Raw genomic sequence first — 20,264 nt, forward strand, 5'->3', positions numbered from 1 at the left:
GTTATTTTGAAATAGTGCTATTTCAAAATAGCGCCATAACGCAAATATGCAAATGAAGCACATGATATTTAAATCCCGGCTTCATTTGCAATTTCAAATGTCTTCATTTGCATCCCTCTCTCAAAAGAGGGTGCAAATGTAGACATACCCACAGAGGTTACATTCATGTAACTTAGAGAAAAACTTGGCTCGTTGTCTCTTACAGGAATTAAAGCCAGACTACCATCACTTTTTTGTCCTTTGTTGTAACTACCAGATCTCTGTCTTTGGGTGGTACAGTAGTTAGTGAATAGCTGGGGAGAAATCTGTGGACTCATTTGTCTGTACTAAGTGTTGAGGCTGCCATGAGGGTCAGCAAAAAAATCAGTAAAGCATAATAACAATGAAAAATTTAGACATTGACATTTACCTTCGTCCCTTTTATTTGGCCGCATACTTCATTAGCCCAGTGCTGTAGATCTGCTGTAAGGGAAACAAAATAATAGCAATAGTGTTTAGCAGGCTTTCTTAAGTCAATCACAGATCAAATAATATACAGTTATTCATTATCACCTATATTAAATGAAACCTAACGGTCTAAGATTGTTTTTATTTACTTTGTTCAAAAGGCCAAATGACTGTCTAGCCTGGTTTATTATAACTTGAATAGGATACATCCTTATGGAACAAATGTCTATAAGTTCCTAAAATAGAATGTGGTTAAACTATGTTCCACATCAAATGGGGCTTTATTCCTGGTCACATGCCAACAAGCTATGACTGGCCTCTTATCGACCCAGTTACAACCATACAATTGGTTGATCTATTTCAAGAGGTGTCACATGAATGCCCAAATAGCAATGAGGAGGCCAGAGGGGGGGAAAACCCACACGAACACTGAAACCACCATGGGATGGCAGTTTTAGTCTGGCCTGCTTAATTAGGATATGCTTAACTGGGAACTAAATGAGAACATCTCTGAAGGAAAAGGTTTAAACTCAGTGATGCTATGTAACAGTGACTGCTACTTTATAGTAATTATAGTTTATGGGGATTTTGTAGTGCTAGGTCCTATGTGCTTTTTAATATCATGCTGCTTCTGTGTGTCTGTAGAAAAGCAGAATAGATATCCAGTTCTTAGCTGCTGCCTGCTCTTGGCTATTCATTTGTTCCATTCATGCCAAGTACCCATATCTATCCACTGCACTGTAGATAGTGCCTCCTCCTAGTTCTGCGGAGCCCAGACACGAGTGCTATGTAAGTAGTATCATCTGTCAGTCTGGAATCTCTCTTAAAGGGCCTAAAAAGCCACTGGAGGCTGCAGAGTGATGAAAATCCACATTAATATGATTTCACTGTAACCTGCACTGAATCTAAAATGGTTTGCAATGAGGGTCACCATTATCTCCAACCCATCTAAAGGTCTCCTGATTTAGGGAGACAAGCATTCAGCGTGGAAATAGTAGCCAACTTATAAAACACTATTTAAAAGTGTATTTAAACTATGCAGGAGAAGAATGGCACAAAAAACCCAGGCAGATGGAACTGAGGAAATGAAAGGGAAAAAGGACAGTTGAGAAAAAGATTTTTAGGAGGAGGAAGTAAATGCAAAAGGAGTAATAACAGTTTGTCCCAATTTATTAATACTTAAGAGGTTAAAATGAGTTTCTACAGATGCATCAACATCCATATAGCAATTGCTGAAGCATTTCCCCCTTGTGCAGAATATTTAATGCCATTGATAATAGATGAAAATCACATTTCTCTACTATAATGGAAATACTGTATCAAATGTTGACCCTAGTCCAAACAATAAACATGATCACATTCTCAAATATGTGTCTGTACTAGAGGCATGCAGAGACAATTTTAATAAGGCAGTCTCAAAAGGCATCCTCTGTTTAGTGTGAGCCCATATGTACAGTATGTGTGAGGTCACATTGTGCAGAAGACATTGTTTTGCTTTGCAATATGGTAACCTCCATGGAGTCTGGACAGAATAGTCCTGGGGACCCGATCTGGTATCAGATGGATATAGTACAGCTGCCAAGCATGCAGGCCACACAATACATGCCTTGCAAACATAAACACAACTCCACTGGAATGTATATTTGACATCTGATTTTGACAATCCAATTACTGCACAAAAGCTGGTTTGACAAGGCACCAGAGTGATAAGCCTAAAGTTTATACCCTACGGTATACACTGCAGGGCTTAACTAAAAATAAGCTAGGCAAATTGAGCTACATCAATTGAGTAGCTTACTTCAAAATAGTTTATTTTGAAATTGGGTGTGTCTACACCAGGGGTGGGCAAAAGGGCCTCCATGGGCTGAATCCGGCCCGCCAAGTGGGTGGATCTGGCCTGCAGAGACCCTGCTGCTCCCCCGCCCCCAAGCCAATTAGGGCCGGGGGGGAAGGGCGGAGAGCATGCAAAACCTCCTCCTGCCCTGCCAGGAGCATGTGGTGCTTTGAAGTATCACGCACTGCTCGCAGGGTGGGGGGGAGAGCAGAGGAGGCTTCCACGCTCCCCTGCCCCCAGGTCCTGATTGGCCTAGGGGTGGAGGAGCATGGTTGCCTAGTGGAAAGGGGGGACAAAGGGGCTCCCCCATCCCCAGACCAATCATGGTCTGGGGGTGGATAGCCCCGCCCCTTCCTGTTTAGGCCGTGCCCCTTCCAGGGTGGCCTGGGGCTTCTTCAAAAATTTTTGAAGTGGCCTCCGGGCAAAAATTATTGCCCATCCCTGGTATACACAGCACTTATTTCGAAATAGAGCACTCTTCCTCTGACTTCCCTTACTCCTCGTACAATGAGAGTTACAAGAGTCGGAGTAAAAAGTCCTTCAGTTTGACAGTATTTTGACATTATTTTGAAATAACTGCCTGCTGTGTAGATGCGGACTAAGTTATTTCAAAGTAACACTAGTCATTTCGAAATAATGTAGATGTAGACATACTCCTAGGCTGCGTCTAGACTGGCATGATTTTGCGGAAATACTTTTAACGGAAAAGTTTTTCCGTTAAAAGTATTTCTGCAAAAGCGCGTCTAGATTGGCATGGATGCTTTTGTGCAAAAAGTGCTTTTGCACAAAAGCATTCGTGGCCAGTCCAGACGCGATTTTGTGCAAGAAAGCCCCGATCGCCATTTTAGCCATTGGGGCTTTTTTGCGCAAAACAATTCTTCCGTGTCTACACTGACCCTCATGTGAAAGAATACTTGCGCAAGAGGGCTTTTTCCCGAGCAGGAGCGTGAAAGTATTTGCGCAAGAAGCACTGATTTTGTACATTACAAAGTCAGTGCTCTTGCGCGAATTCAAGAGGACAGCGTAGACAGCTGGCAAGTTTTTGCGCCAAAACAGCCACTTTTGCGCAAAATCTTGCCAGTCTAGACACACCCCTACAGAAAAGGAATCGAAAGTTCTATTTGGTGCTAGCTAAAATACATAAACTGTAGAGCATATCATTTTCCAAACATCACATGTGTTTTAACGTGATAATTTCCACTCAAGTCAAATCATACAGTTTAAACCTCTGCCAACACTAAGTTGAATTCCTAAAAATCATTAGCCATAATGTACCTGTCAGTTTTTTCCCCTTGTTTTTGTAATATACAATAAGGATGATAATGCTGGTTAATGTCACAAAGAGGATTGGAACAGTCAGAACATACAAGATCTTGTTTGTTTCTGTAGAATAAAAAAAAAGTCAGATCAGTGAGCAGCTTATACTTTGCAATGACACAACCCTGGCTTACTTGGGATATATGTCTACACTGCAGAGTTTTTCTGGAAAAACTACTCTTACGTCCACACTGCAATTGTGTTCATTCGACAGAAAGTTGAAAGAACACGGGGTTTTCCGACCGTGGTAAACCTCTTTTGATGAGGAAGAAGCCTTTTTCTGAAATAACTCTTTTGGAAAAAGGTGTGTGGGATGGGGAAGAGGGCTTTTTTTTTTCCTAAAAGAAGAGGCCTGCAGAAAAAAAGCACAGGTACCCTAGTGGCCACTCCGTCCATAGTAATCAGAACTTAAATTCCAGATAGCATCCAATCAATGCGGACGCTATCTTTCGAAAAAGCAGATTGCTTTTTCAATGTGCTTTTGCTGTGTGGAGCTCTCTTTTGAAAGAAGTTTTTTGGGAACATCTCTTCGGAAAAAACTTCTTCTGAAAGAAGCCTGCAGTCTAGACTTAGCTTGGAAGCAGTAAGATTTTTCTTTTCAAACTTGGATTTCTAAAATAACTCTGCCAGCTTTATGCCACATCATGTTACATGACAAGGAGCCTGATCAAGCCAATGCTTTACTTTACAGTACCATCTTAAAAAGAACTACAGATTTAAACTCTGAAGACAGCCCAATACAAGCATGACCAATTTTTGCTCAATTGAAGGATTCATTAGTAAACTGCCAGGAGCCCAAGAGCTATGTTTGATTTGCCTCAAAAGGCTCTGAAGGCAGTCTCAATGAGCTACACAGGCCCTCGCATACAAGACTTAGCCTTCAACTTAGATCAAGACAGCTCAGTGCATGCTGAAACATATAGTCTCTCTGGGACAGCACATCCACATTAAAGATAAAAATGGCAATGGGCCTCATTATCAGACATCAGGAGCTGCTTTTGACTGACGCTGTGTCTATTGCTATCAACATTGCACAGACAAAAGTTGGTAGCTTTTCTTTTAACAGTTAAAAATGAGAGGAATGCAAAAGAGTCAGAATTGCAACTGTGATGGTAATTAATGGGTATTACAATAATCTCGTCTGGTATGTAATTTCAATAAAAAGTATAAAGCTTTATACAGTACTGAACATAGACTACAGTTGGGGTTTGTCACAAGGAGCTGCAGTTCAAAACAGCATAAAGTAGTCTTTAATAACAAAATATTTTGAGGGGGATTTTCAAAAAGACTCAGAATTAGCTTAACTGCATCCATTAGAGCTAGCCTCATTGGGAACAGAGTTATGCCTCACTGAGTCCTTTTGAAAATCCTACCCTATACTTTCTGATGCATAATTACATATGATGAAATATACCATCTTGTGGTTGTACAGACATGGTAGGCTCCACACAAACTGCATCTGACCGATCAGTCCCAGGGACTCCTTCTGCAGTTCCCAGAGCTGTGCAGCTACAAAAATAAAGAAAATAAATGCTGGATGATCACAGAGTTGGCACTGACACCTACATTTGGGGTGCCTAACACTTCCCATTATACAAGCTTCTTGGAGCCTTTCATTTTGAATAATCTCTAACACCTCCATTGTCCCTTTGAAATTTGGCAGCCAGAAAACTCTCAACAGAAAGGTTTTCTGTGTCCTATGAAATTCTACTGACGTTTTGTGGATTTATCAACTATTAACAATCACTATGTCACTACTTCTGCTTTTTTTCCTCAAGAATATTTTGTCAGACGGCCAAAATAAAAGGAACATTCTAAATGGCCAGGTCCCTGCCTCACTGAAGCAGCTGCGATAGCAGCAGATGACACTGAACTGGGAATTTGTGGGAGCGTAGAGATGGGAAGGGTGACAGCCAAGGTAGGCTCACTACTTTTGACTCATTGGACTTGGCGCATGCATGGCTCCAGTGTCCCAACTCTCTTCTCAGTACCCAGGGCCAGGAAGAGTTGGAGGGGGAGTATTGGGGAAAGACTCCTCCCAGCACATGGGCTCTGCAGCACCATTGGAGGCAAAGCCCTATACTTCCAGAGGGTAGGGCAGGGGTCAGCAACCTATGGCTCGTGAGCCAAATATGGCTTGTGAGAGAACCAAATATGGCTCTTTTGAGAGCCGCTGGGAGTTCCCTAGAGTGCGCGCCTAATCCCACCCACCTCTGCATGCGGCAGCACTCATCTTCCATGCATGTGGAAATTAAGCTGTGGCTGCTGCTGCTACTGCTGGTGGGCTTGGTGGGAGAGTGGGGGGATAAGGCGGTGTGGTGGCTGCCTGGCTGCTCCTGGGGCGGGCTGCATGGCGGGCAGCTGCTGGAGCTAAAGCTGGGCTTTGGTGTGAGGTACACTCCGGCCCACAGAGCAGCCGCACCACAGTCCGGCTTCCGGCTCTGGCAGTTGCCACGTGGTAGGCTGCTGCCCTGTATGCCAGAGTTGGAGCCAGGCCACAGTGTGGCTGCTCCTGGGGTCCAGCACACGGGGGAGCCATCTGCCACACAGCCTTGCCCCAGGGGCAGCTGGGCAGCTACCACACAGCCCTGGTCCCAGCTTCAACCCTTCCCCAGAACATGTGAGAGGGGGGGTGGTCTGCATACCCTGCCCCCAGGACATGCTGGGGGAAGAGCTGCATACTATGGCCTGGTGGCCCCCACCCATCCCATGACATGCTAGGGGGCTGCAAATTGTGGCCTGGCAGTCCCCCCACCACCAGGACAAACTGGGGGGCTGTGAACTGTGGCCTGGCAGCTTCCTCACCTCTAAGAGATGCTGTGGGGAGCACAGCAACCCTCCTCCCATCCCCAGGAGACATGCGGGGGTTGACTGGGAACCACAGCCTAGCATCTCCCTGACCAGGACACACTGGGGAGGGCTAGAAACCACTGCCTCCCCCCCACCCCCTGAGGAGATGCCAGAGAGTGGGCTGGAAACTGCTGTCTGCCCCCCTCTCCTGGAGAAGATGCCGGGGGGGGGGGGTCCAGAAACTGTGGTTCCCCCCCAGAGCAGCATCATATTTGCTGCTAAGGGCAGCCCTGCTAAGCCCCCCAGACCTCCCAGTCCCCTGCCCTTAACCGTTCACCCCCTGCCCTGATTCCTACACCCCCCTCTGCACTAAGCCCCACCACATACCCACCCCCCTACCCTGCACCCCCTCCTGCCCTCAGTCTCCCAAACCTCCCAGCCTCCTGCTCTCACTCCTGCACTCCACTCCCTGCCATAAGCCTCCGAGCGACTGCCCTGACTCTTGCACCCCATCACCTGTCCTAGCCCCCCAAGTCCTGCAGCCCCCACCACCTGCCCTGAGCCCACTCACACATCCAACCCTTTGTCCTGAGCTTCCCACCCCCTGGTCCAACTCCAGCACTCTCCACCCTTTGCTCTGAGTCCTCCACACACCCAGACCCTTGTCCTGACGCCTGCATTCTTATATGGCTCTTTGTTGACCGCTAGTTCTGAATTTTGATGTAGTTTGGCTCTTTGGTTTGAAAAGGTTGCCAGCCCCTGGGGGGGAAGGGAGGAGAGAAAGAGAGAGAGAGTTAACCTGGGCCAGGCTTTCCCTGACTGCTCCTGGGCTTAGTACATGATGTCAGTGGCCCTTTCCTCCCCACCCCTTGGGATAACAGCCTTCTCCTGCAATAACCCAACATAGTTAGTCCTATAACTCAAGTATCAGCAGTCAGTATTGAAGGTTCAGGGTTCAAAGGCATGGACTTTTACACTTGTGCAAAGCAGAATTAATTATTTTTCTTCTTAAAAATTAGGAAATTACATATTTAAAAAATTAGATTACAAGACTCTTATTTAGGTTGCTAAGTGAAACACTTAAAAGGTAGGGAATGCCAGATTTATATTTGCCTAAGGAGCCTTAGCTTAGTCCCCTTATGCATATGAATTATGAAACCCTTTTTAATTCCATGATCACCTAACTAAGTTTTCCACAGGATTCAGGACTCACTCAGTGCACAGGTTAGATGAAAGAGGGGGACAGGCAAATATCAATCCGATATTTCCTACCTTTTAAGTGCTCATTTTGCAATTTAAACACAATTTTTTAAAAGTAGGTTTTTTTGGTATGTGATGTAGCATGTGTTATGTAGTAGTGTGAACACATACGTGCCCACCTAAAGAGCATTATCTGCTTTCACTGTATTGTGGTCACTACAAAAAGCTGCTGTATTTGCTCCACAGTTTTAAATTTGTATTTCTAATTTATATTGTAATGCATAGCACCTTCACTAGTTTGCTTCCTGTTATGGTAAAGCAAGCCCCAGGGGTTATATTGTATTTTAGTTAATTGTGTAGCATATATCTCAGCAATGTGCCCTCCACTGAACTATTTTAGGTCTACCAAACCCACTGGTAGACAGAGGCTATTAGGAATGTAGGTGATGCTACGTACAACTGAACTGCTTCATCTCTATGAGAGAAGAAGTCTGAAGAAGAGAAAGAGCAATGAGTAGGTGGAGGAGGGGAAGAGAACAGACAGGAGGGTGCGGAGAAGGAAGGAAGGGCAAGAAGGGGGGATGACAGCCTTTCTGGGCCCCTGAGCAAGGTGTGTGGGATGGAAGGAGCTGGGCTGCAGCAGCCAGCCCCCAGTGCTGGCTGGAGTATGCCACGCAGTGCCCCCAACCTCCTAGCCAGCTTTTAGCCCTGCCCAGAGCATGTGGTGCGGTGCTCTGGAAACAATTTGAAGGTTCTGGGTCTCTGGCTGCTGCTGCTCCTGCTGCTGTAGCAGGGTCAGCTGGGAGCTCCATGCCCTTTTGTATCATCGAGCCCTGGGGCAACTGTCCCTTTTACGCCCCCCCCCCTCCCATCTGTGGACCTGGCAAGATGACTCATGGGAGAGGAAAAGTATCCAGTATAACTGTATGGAGTCAGTGGTCATTGATCATGCCATGTGATAAGCATAATCTTCATAACTTGAGTTCATATCAGGAGACAGGAAACAAATACCCATTTCTTACCTTAGCTTGTGTGCGTTCAGGTTCTTATTACACCAAAACAGATGTAAAGAAGAGGAGAAATGAGGAACAGAGGAGACCAACAGAGAGAAAAGCAGAAATAGGAAAGGAGAGAGAAATGAATGAGAGCAAATGAAAGCAAAATAGAGACAGAAATCTCCATCATGAAACTACCTCCTGTCAGACAAAAAAGAGTGCTCTCAAAGAAGCCATGACAGGCTCTAGGAAGTGTCAAGGACAAGAGGGTAAAAAGAGATGAATCATGATCCAGGAGAGATATGTATAAAAAGTGACCAAGGGCAGGAAGAGGCAGATGAACTGAACAGCAATGCTCTAACTCAACAGTTTTGTTGCAGTTCCCTTCATTTGCTTTTCCCTGGTGAAGATCAAGCTCTAATGTGAGAATTCCCATATTTAAATATCCTCTGTCAAAAGCAGCATGGCTGCTGATCAGAGAGGTACAAACAGAGACGCTTACTGACAGCCCATTGAACGTTCCATAGCCAGGATCAAATTCTTCAGCTGAAAAATCAATTTGTCCAGGCTTCTTGCAGCTTTGTGGTTATCACAGTAATGTTGTAGGGGAGGTGCACTCACTTGGTCCAGGATTTACACTCATCGGTGGCTGAAGAGATGTCTGAGAAGTACCCCCAGCGGCATGGAGCACACAGCGTGTCTTTGTCTCGTTGCACTGTGGTAAACAAACAGCACAGCTGAACCGCTGCACTTTCACCTCAGACTTGGAGAAGATTTTGCTGATAAGATTCCCCCCCCCGAAAATCCTTCTATCATGAGGAAGATCTCACATTACACTAAAGGAAATAACAGGAGTTAATCTGGGCAGAAAGTAGTGTTAATTGAGGTCTATACAGAGTCAAAATGAGAAACAGAAACTACAGGAGCTATTTGCACAGCTCTGGTAAAAATGCACATTGTTAGGAGCTAATTCCATTGTAACTTCCAGTCTTGCGTTAATTCAGTTACATTAATTATAACAGTAATTTATACCAACACTATGGTGAGCCACAGTGGAGATTCCATTGTTCTGGTAAGTGTTCACAATACCAGTTACCGTAGAGAAGAAACCATTGTGCTGAGACCAGATGCCGCACTTCTCCAGCACACAGTCTTGTGCCATTTTTATGTTGTTCCCTCCACTTCAATGCTTTCCCTTTTTACCAGTGTCCAGTATAAACCTAATTTTGACTTCATCTGATTTCCACTCCCAAAAAAACAAACAAACCTACCACCCCATCTCCTTTTAGCCTGAAATTTCACAGCTAGTCTGATGTCAGAGGTAATTTTTTGTCATGTCTGAAGTAAATACACGAAGCTGCTTGAGTCATACAACATACAAAACTACTGTTCTGTTAATTTTTAAAAGATGTTCATATCTTCTCCTAGTGCTATAAAATTTAACTTCATCCAGTTCAACTTAACTTGAACGCTGAGATTGCAATGAGAGCACATATGCGAGAACACTTTTGTGACTATTGGAGCTACAATATTTAAAGTTAACCAGAGCCAAATTCCTTAGCATCTGGAATGCAGTGAAATCTCCCATGACAATTATAGAATTCATGATAAAACTTGCAAGGTCCACCTCAAGTAAAAGATTTTAGTCACAATACAAATTCTCAAGTCTCTTCATTATTTTGGGGAAGTTCTATGGCCCATATCATGCAGGTCAAATGGGATGATCACAGTGGTCTTTTCTGACCTTGGAAACTATGACTCTTCAAATCGCAAACAGATTGTGAGGATAATATGTCAGTTATAACTTCAACACACCTCCCCCACTAACACTGGCCTGAGATCCCAATTAACTCCCTATTTAAAGGCTGGGACTCCATTAATTATCCCGATGCTCACTCTATTACCAGGATGCTGTCTTACCAGGATGCTGAACACCAAAACCTGGAGCACATTTTGTATTTCGCAGACAGTAATCACAGTCTTCATTGCAGTGGTATCCAAATGTACATGCACATTGTCGCTGGAACGTGCTATTTCCTGGATTCACTTCTATTAAACCTTTCCCTAAATGAGAAAGCAGATGGAAGTAAAAATCTCTCCTTCAATGTGATTTGGAATGGCCGGCCTCACTCCCATGTGTCCACACTGCTTGCGTGTCAGATGGAGAATCATTCGTGTGAAGTGTCACATTAATATCTGAAGAGTGTAGTAGACAACTGGTTTAGAGGAGATGCCTCATTGTTTGGAATCATAAAGTGAGGTCATTTTTATTTACTTCAGTTGAAGGTGAACTGAGCCTTTACAATGAGAAGGCAAAATAGACTCACAAAATGTGTGCTCCTTATGCTGAGAGAGAACGGGAGGAAGAATCTGTGTGCCCACCAATAGTACCATAGCGCACTGTTCTGAAGTTTCACTAGAGGTGGCCTAAGGGTTATGGTTGAGATTTCCAAAAGAGCTTGGGAGGGGATGGAAATTTACAGGGAGTTGGGCACCTAATTCTCTTAAGGTCCTTTGACAATCCTTCTCTCAATTATTTTGGTAAAGTAAGGTCCAAATTTCTTAGTCAAGGTATAGTTAGGGTCCAGACTCCAGAGAAAATAATAAAAGAACAACAATATTGATAATAAGAAGTAAATAAAATGATTACAGGTTCTGTTCAAAAGCCTCTGGCTGTCCGGATTTGGCCTCAGTCTGCCTATTGACTACCCTATTCTAGCCCCACTCCCCCAACCTTGCACTTGCATTCCAAGGTGCGTAATACCTCAGTATGAGCAACTCACCCTCATCACAGATTCTGTGTAGTAAACATTTGTCTTCTTCATTCCAGACATCCATATATTCGTTTGGGCCGCAAGGCTGGCACACAGTCTCGGAAGTGGCATTGCATTTGGCAGACATGTACTTTCCTGGAAGAAGAGAGGAAAAACCGTGGTCACGTATCAGTCACTGACACTCTCTAAAGATAATAGTCCAAATTTAGCCCATGTGTTACTCCATTGATGCCCCAGGCGTTAGGAAGGTTTTTGCCCTTTGTCATCCCAGTTCCTCACTCTGTCCTCTGTCTGCACTTAAATATCCGAGTAATTTTTAGCACATGAACAGTCTCATTGTAATCAGTGAGAGTCATACCACTTTGTGTCTCCAGCACTGAACATTTTTGAACAAATCAATTATCTAGTATATCTTGTTGTTGAAGTTGGTGGTATAGGCTGGGGACTATAAACATTCTTTCAAAAAGATTTCACAAAACTAAGTGATTGGGCAACAAATGGCTTATGAAATTTAATGCTGGTAAATGTAAAGCAATGAATATTGGAAAAAATAATCCCAACTATACATACAATAGAGGGACTAATGGGGGACTAATTTAGCTATAATCACTCATGTGAGAGATCTTGGAGTCATTGTGGATAGTTCTCTGAAAACATCCACTCAATGTGCAGCAAACAGAATGTTAGGAACAGAAAAAAGGGCTAGAGAATAAGACAGAGAATATCTTATTGCCTCTACATAAAACCATGGTACGCCCACATCTTGAATACTGTGTACAGATGTGGTTGCCTCATCACAAAAAAGGTATTTTGGCATTGCAAAAGGTTCAGAAAAGGGCAACACAAATTATAAGGGGTTTAGAACGGGTCCCATATGAAGAGAGATTAAAAAGAGTTGGACTTTTCATCCTGGAAAAGAGGAGACTAAGGGGGGATATGATAGAGGTTTATAAAATCATGCCTGGTGTGGAAAAGGTGAATAAGGAAAAGTTATTTATTTGTTCCTATATTTATTTGTTCTTTTGGTGAAATTAACAGGTAGAAGGTTTAAAACAAACAAAATGAAATATTTCTTCACACAGTGCACAGTCAGCCTGTGGAACTCCTTTCCAGAGGAGGTTGTGAAGATGAGGACTTTAACAGGGTTCAAGAAAGAACTAGATAAATTCATGGAGGTTAGGTCCATCAATGGCTATTAGCCAGGATGGGTAGGAATGGTGTCCCTAGCCTCTGTCAGAGACTGGGAATGGATGACAGGAGAAGGATCACTTGAAGATTCCCTGTTCTGTTCACTCCTTCTGGAGCATGTGGCAGTGGTCACTGTTGGCAGAGAGAATACTGGGCTAGATGGACCTTTGATCTGATCCAGTATAGCTGTTCTTATGTTCTTATGCATGTGCTTAAAAACTTTGCTAGGAGTTGTGCAAATAGACCCATGCACTAAAAAAACCAAAATGACATTGTGATCCCTAGTACTAACTTCTTAAAGAAGATTTTCATTTTTTGAAAAATAAGAACACTAGAATATATTTACCTGGTTCACACTTTGTGCAGCATCGTCCAGAATATTCATAGCGTTGCTCACTTTCACAGGCCAGAGAGATTTGTAGTGATAACTGGAAAACAGAACAATAGAAGCAACACTTTGAGAATAATTCATGAAATAGTTTTAAACAATACTACTCATGCTTCTGATAAGTGGAAGGAAAACTTCACATTAGTTACAACACTTCATATTGCAAAATAGTAAATATGATGCAGCACAGACGTATGTTTCATCATCAAAAGTCCTTTGCAGACGAAGTAATATAAATGCAATAAGATATATACATATACACACACATAAAGCTGTGACAGTCAAGTAAGAAATAAATATGATCCTGCAATTTGATCTCTTCTCTTTCTCAGTAACCCATCTTCTCTAGCATTATACTTTAACATTTGAGCCCAGTATATAGATTCAAATAACCATTATTTTAATAAATAAATGAGCAAACAAATAAAAAGCAACCTGACAGAAATGCTTCCTTTCTCTCTGACGGAATTAACCCATTCCAAGACTCAGATCTAGCAAGATTTAAAAATGGACCGGTGATTTAAAGTCCAACATTTGGCAACCTGGTAAAGCCAGAAACAAGTTATTTAAACCACTGAAAATAAGAAGTTCCCAGCTTCCCATTGGGATACACAACAGATGTTCAAAACAGCCTTCCTGATAATGAAATTAATCAAAAATTCTAGCATCCATTAAAAAAATCGTCATGTAAGAAGCATATAGAGATTGCACAGCAGTATGAGTATCTTGTTTTTACTAGCACACAGAATGGCTTCCAGAACTCACTATTACTTTTGCCACCTGAGAGTAAAGCAGCCATCCCATTGTTAATTATTCCTTTTATAATGTTTAAGATACTTCAAAAAAACCTTGTTGATAGTGATTGATTCTTCATTGTAACTGGCTGTCGCTACTGAAATATTGCCTGTAGAGCACGGAAATACTTCTTTGAGGATAGTATGCTGGCATTCTTGCTGCTTACAGTCATGCTTTTGTTATATAGCATGTTATAAAAGCACCATGTGCACAGTGAAATTTGTATCAGTTTCCATTCCCCTGCTCATCTCTCTCTTTTGTCTGGAAATAGGTGACAGGAGAGGGATCATGTGAGGATTCACTGTTGTGTTCCCTCCCTCGGAGGCAACTGGCATTGGCCACTGTTGGCAGACAGGATACTGAGCTAGATGGACGTTTGATCTGAGCCAGTATGGCCGTTCTTATGTTCTCCTTTTGCTTCCTCTGCTTTTTCCTTTTTCTCCTTTCTAGTTTCCAGTGCTTTAATATCCTTCTGCCATTCTGACCTGGCATCTTCTGATACTGTGGATCTTGTTGCTTGGAATTCCTTCATTTCCTTTTGTGACAGAAAAACACCTTCTCTTGTTTAAAGGACTATGACCTGTTTGAGTTTCAACCATACTATGCTACATTATTTCTGTGTCTCTAAACCAGGGGTGGGGAACCTAAGGCCCAGGGGCTGGATGTGGCCCCTGGTTTGCCTGGATCTGGCCTCAGAGGCTCAGGGCTCCTCTCCAGCATTGGGGAGAACGTGCTGGTGCTCCAGTACAGCTGCTATCCCTTCTTGGGTCTGGAGCACACAAAATCTTCCAGCATGGGCCCCTCTAGGCTCTGGTGTGTGAGGGGATTGTAGGAATTGTCTTTCTCCTTCTCAGTTGGGAGCCACATTAGTAAGGCTTGGGAGGGGGTTGTTTCTGTTTTTTGTTTGTTTCTCACTTATATGGAGCCCCTGAGTGATTTTTCTGTGCGTCAACAGCACCCAACCCAAAAAAGGTTCCCCACTACTGCTTTAAACTGTTTGAGCTGTATCTGAATTGGACTGTAAGATCCTTAGGTGAAAGACCATGCCTTTGTGTATGCTTGGATGGGACTGAATGCTACTGACGTCTGATGCCCCTAATAGTAAATAATAATACTCCCGAGGCAAATTAAGGCCAGTTCTGAAAATACTGTTCTTTTGTCTCATTGTTCCCTCCTGCTCCCCTATCTGTCTCCTGTTGTCTCTGAAGTTTTACTTAGCTTGTAAGCTCTTTGGGGGCAGAAATCATCTTTTCTATTCTGTTTGTACAAAGTTAAGCACAAATAGGTCCTGGTCCATGAACTGAGTGCTTACTACACTATAAATGAATAATAATAATAATGTATAGTGTTTATTGTTACATCCCTATGACACTTTCCTCCTGAATAATTGGTATTCAGGGCTGTGTGCATTCCTGCCAAGTTGTTAGCTAGTCCCACGAATGTAGCAAAGTAGGACTGGCCAGCTGAGTGGCTGAATGACAGTATATATGGAGATATACCTATCTCATGGAGCTGGAAAGGACCTTGAGAGGTCATTGAATTCACTCCCTTGACCACAAGGCAGGACCAAGAACCATCCCTGAGAGATTTGCCCCAGATCCCTAAATAGCCCCTCAAGGATTGAACTCTGGGTTTAGCAGGCTGATGCTCAAACCACTGAGCTATCCCTCCCCCCCACAGGTCCTGCTCACCATCTTGTGGACAGTGTAATGTTCTAACATGTACTTGCAATGTACTGAATTTCTGACATTACATTAAAACAGTTGTAAGTGGTAAAAGACCAAGCTATTGCAAGCTATGGATTGAAACCTCCCTGCAGGATTGCGTGAGAGCTGAAGGACTGTGAATTAATAAATTCTTAGTCACAATCATCTGTGAACGTGGCATACAACTGGTCAGGCCACATTGTACAAAATGTTCTTTTCTTCCTTGTTTGCTCCAGTTTGGAAGTTCCTCTTTACTTGGAAGACTTAAAATCAATGAAATGCCATACGAGGACAAAGTCCTTAATTTTAAGGAAGGATATGGAAATGTATTTTAAAACAGAGAGCCACAGGGTGGGGAATAATTTTTAAAAATAAAAACGGCATGAATGGACTGGCAACTTATACAGATAATTCATCAGTGGTTCCCTATTACGTTTGGATTAAGGGCTAAAAGCAGGTTATTTAGTTACCGATTATAAAACAGGGGAGCGATACATAACACAGGTGCCTTTGTTACATTTATAGTATATTCTCACCACATCTATTTAGGTATCTATTTATATTCATGAACTGTGACAATCACCACTCCTTTCTATCGTGGTGTCCTAGTATTTAAAAACCCTTAATACAGTCTTCTCTTATTTACATTTCCATTGAAGTAAACAGGAAAAGTCACATCAAATTCCTTACATGCATTGCATCTCAAATTAAATGGAAACCTATCCACAAAATGGAGGGTGGAGGAAGAGAAGAGAAATGAACTTTGTTCTAGGGTGAAAGAGACTTTGGGTCTGTTTCAGATGGTGCTGTAGAGCACGTAATTTGGGTTGGAAGAATAGATAATATAAAAAGGGCTTTTATTTTAGACTGTGTTTGGGACATCTTAGTCCCTGGTATCTCCAGCTAAAGATAACTACTGTCTGTGAGGCAGGAGGAAGCTACACTTTCACCGGCAGAAGACTGGCAGAACTCTTCCCTGTCAAACTGGGGGATGGAACTTGGAACCTTTTTTTAAGGGATTAGATATTTCAAATCTATGTTTGTAAGGCAGGGGTATGCCAGATCTGGTCCACCAAGCTACTGGATCCAGCGCGAGGGCTGCCCGACCCACTGGGACTCTCAGGCACAGAGCAGCCAGCCACTTCAGAGCAACCTTAGGCCACTTTGAGCAGCTGGATACTCCCCGTGGCTCTCTGCTCCAGGCACCAGGGGAAGGAAGAGGCTTTGCGTGCTGCCCCTACTCCCCAGAAAAATCTCTTAGCTCCCACTGGCTGAGAGATTATGCTGGGGGATGAGGGCAGTGTGCAAAGCCTCCCTTCCCCTTCAGCACCCAGAGCAGAGAGCCACAGGGAGCAGCCAGCTATTGTGAGCAGCCTGAGGATGCAGCAGGCAGGGAGGCTACCTCAGAGTCCTGCAGGTCTGCTGGCCAGGAGCCACTTAGGTAAGCGCCTAGGAAGTCACAACTCCCTCCCAGACCTTGCACCCCCTTCAATACTCTTCTCCCAGACCATAATCCTCTTTGCACCCATACCCTTTCCCAGACCCTGTACCTCATTCCCCTGACCCAGATCATTACCCAAACCCTCTGTACCTCCCCACCCTTAGGTCACAGCTCCCTCCTAGACCCTGCTCCCTCTCCTACACTTCAGCCCTAAGCCAGAATCCCTTCCTGCACCCAGATCCCCTCCAAGGCCCTGTACCCCAAGCCTCTGCCTCAGATCACAATCCCTTCCTTCATTCAAACTCCCTCCCATACCTCACACCTTCTCCTGTACCACAGTCCCCTACTCTGAGCCCTCTTCTGCACCCAGTTGCCATCCCAGGCCTCACACCCCCTCCATAGAAAAGTGTGGTCCTTGACCACTTACCAAAATCTTGGCGTGCTCCCACATAAAAAATTATTGTCCACCCCTGTTGTAAGGGGTACCTTTTGTGAAGAATCCCACTGAAGTCAATGGAACTACTCATGTACCGGTCTAGAACTAGCAGCCCAGTTTAAGGTACACAACTTCTGCTATATAGAATAAGTAGCTGGAGTTGGCTTACTTTAAGCTGAGCTTGGCGGCATCCCCACAATGGGAGGCCGATGGGAGAAAATGCTCCCCTTGGCTTCCCTTACTCCTCGCAAGAGCAGGAGTACCAGATGCTCGGAGGAGTGCTTTCTGTGTTCCATTTAGCAAGTCTAAACTAGATGCGCTAACTCAAACTTCAGGTCCACATCGATCGTGGTAGCATTGATCTTCCACAGAGCGAAGACAAACCCCCACTATGGAGCGGTGAACGAACACTAGCACTGCAGCCAGAGCAGCTGGCTCTTCCCCACTACTGCAATCAGTGTCCCCAAACTATTTTCAATACACCCCCCATCACTGCCAGTGCAATTTGGGCACCACCCTGTCCCCAGGTCCCACCAACTGCACCCTACACCTGTCTACCCAACCATCACCCATGCAGTCTCCTGCAGTCATTCTGCACCTGCTCAGCTCTTACTACATTTAAACTGCTGAGGTGCAGGGGGGTAACTCCTGGACCTGGAGCAAGCTGGGACTGAGGAGGCCTTTCCTCATCGACTAATCATATAGTCAATAACAATTTTACTGATTACAATTAGTGAATTACCTGCCTTTAACATTTTTGGTCTGCGAAATACCCACAGTGATCCACAAGCACCTGCAGAACCATGGAGAAATACTCCTTGCAGTTAATGTACTCAGAGGCTCGGTGGGCTAGTGACAGAATTGGAATGTGTGTGCCCACTGCAGTTTGGGAAGCCCATCCATGCAAAGCCATCCACAATGTCATGCATGTTGCTTCAGAGTCATGGCCTTTTGCAGCAGGGTATGATTGATGGCCCTGCACACTTTCATGGGCATGAGTCTAACAGTCGACTTTCTCACTCAGAAATGATTGGTGATGGAGTGAAAGCTTTCTGGAGTAGCAGCTTCCACGGTGCAATGGCTACGCACTTCTCCACTGGTGGGACAGCTCTCATTCATGTGTCCTTGTGCCGCAGGATAGGTGGGAGAGCTCAGAATAGTGTCCCATGAAAGTGACTTTCCTCATCCAAGAGTTATGCAGCCACTGCTCGTCATCCCAAAATTACAAGATGATGTGGTCTCACCACTCACGGGCTTGTTTGCTGAGCCCAAAAGTGGTGTTGCACGGTGGACAGCACCTCTGTGAATGCCACAAGAAATCTCGCCATACATATACTGTATGGACTCCTCGTCACTTTGCAGCTTCAGGAATAATTCAACTGCCATTCATGATGTTTTAGTGAGACCTATCTGCATTTTTTTCAACAGCTGGGGATCCATTCCTGCAGACTGAGGAGGCAGAGCATGCAGCACAGCAGCTGCTGAAAGATGGCATGAAACGTGGATGGAAATGCCGGGGTTTTTGGGGTCCAAAGCGGTGCACCATGAGGCATTGGGACAGGAGCCAGGATGCCCCGAGCCTCCTCACAAACCTCTCTGGCAGAAGGTGCTCTGTGGGATAACTACCCAGAATGCACTGCACTGAAAGGCATGGCAAGTGCCATGAGGGTGGCCACGCTAATGTGCTGATGGCAGTCAGTGTGGCCACCCAACATCGTTTTCACTGCTGAGCTCTGTGGGCGGCGCTGTAACTGCCAGCACTTTCCATCTGCCTGTGTAGCTATGGCCACCCTAACTTACTTGCCCAAGGTCACACAAGCAGTCGGGACAGAATGGGAAACTGAAATAAGGTGTGTGGAGTCCAAAGCGATCACCCCAATTGCTGACCCATCTTTTCTCCTCTCCAGTAATAATTCTGTATGTATAAATACTGATTATTCAGATAGTACACAGTATTGGTGTGTGTGGAAAAAGCACCACATTTCCACAGGTGATTATACATAATCTTATAAATATCAAATAAAAATAAATAAAAATGTAAATCTGGAAACCTAATTTGAAATAAATTAAACAAACTCAGTCATTCTTTTGCCATTCTCAGCACTGGTGAATCTTTACACTGCACCTTATGGACAAAAGAAAATTAACATTTTAAAGACCATTTCCCCTTTTTTAATTATAGGATAAGCACAAGCTGTTTACTGAAATCCTTACATGTAATCCAGTCTGCCCATTCAAATATGTATCATCTCAGAACAGTGTCCATCTCCAGTAATGGGTAGCATATGGAATCAAGAAACCTTTCCTTCTGATTTTCATAAGGCTCTGATTCTGCAAAGCACTTCAGCATGTGCTTAACTTTAAGCATATGAGTAGTCCCATCGACTTCACAGGGAGAATGGATGTGTTCAAAGGTAAGCATGTGCATGAGTGCTTGTAGGCTCTAAGAACTTTTGCTTTAATGAATCATGACTACAAAAGCTGAATGGGGTTAGGCAGATATTTGAAAGCACACACAGGTGAGATTCCTGCCTTCAGGGTTAAAGAAATATTTATTTTTAGTGATGTTGAGCAAGATGATGGCAGGAGAAATTGTGTGTCATAGGTGCTAAAATTACTTTCTCGCTCAAATGAATATTCAGATAGACATATCAGAGAGAGAGAAGATAGAATTTCATGGGCCCCTTTCCTTCCAAAGAAAAAAAATCTGGAAGAACAAGCTAGGGGGTTTCCAGTATTTTTTTTAAATGTCATTTCTGGTCAAAACTCTGAGGCTCACTGTGGATTATTTGTAATATTCTCAGATTTATGAAGCTAATATTTGTTTACGTGCTGTTTTTGACAGTAGTGGTAACTGTTTAAAAATCACCTTTTTACTCAACGTATCTGCTTTCAAAGGGTCTTCATATCACAGGTGACCATTTTTACTGACCAAACTGCATTTTCACTCCTT

General features: G+C 43.8%; 1 protein-coding gene across 1 annotated transcript in view; it reads right to left on the reverse strand.

Moving 5' to 3' along the window:
- TNFRSF11A (TNF receptor superfamily member 11a) overlaps window positions 1-20,264 on the reverse strand; it is a 49,007-nt gene that overhangs the window by 13,156 nt on the left and 15,587 nt on the right. Inside the window, exons 2-8 of the mRNA XM_075921381.2 lie at window positions 12,892-12,973; window positions 11,367-11,492; window positions 10,504-10,647; window positions 9,205-9,298; window positions 5,013-5,107; window positions 3,557-3,664; window positions 410-462 (exon numbers count right to left, since the gene is read on the reverse strand). Of these exons, the coding sequence (XP_075777496.1) occupies window positions 410-462; window positions 3,557-3,664; window positions 5,013-5,107; window positions 9,205-9,298; window positions 10,504-10,647; window positions 11,367-11,492; window positions 12,892-12,973 (702 nt within the window). The remainder of the gene's footprint in view (window positions 1-409; window positions 463-3,556; window positions 3,665-5,012; window positions 5,108-9,204; window positions 9,299-10,503; window positions 10,648-11,366; window positions 11,493-12,891; window positions 12,974-20,264) is intronic.

This window comes from Pelodiscus sinensis, chromosome 2 (assembly GCF_052426305.1).
Source record: "Pelodiscus sinensis isolate ZL-2025 chromosome 2, ASM5242630v1, whole genome shotgun sequence".
Classification (NCBI taxonomy): Eukaryota; Metazoa; Chordata; order Testudines; family Trionychidae; genus Pelodiscus; species Pelodiscus sinensis.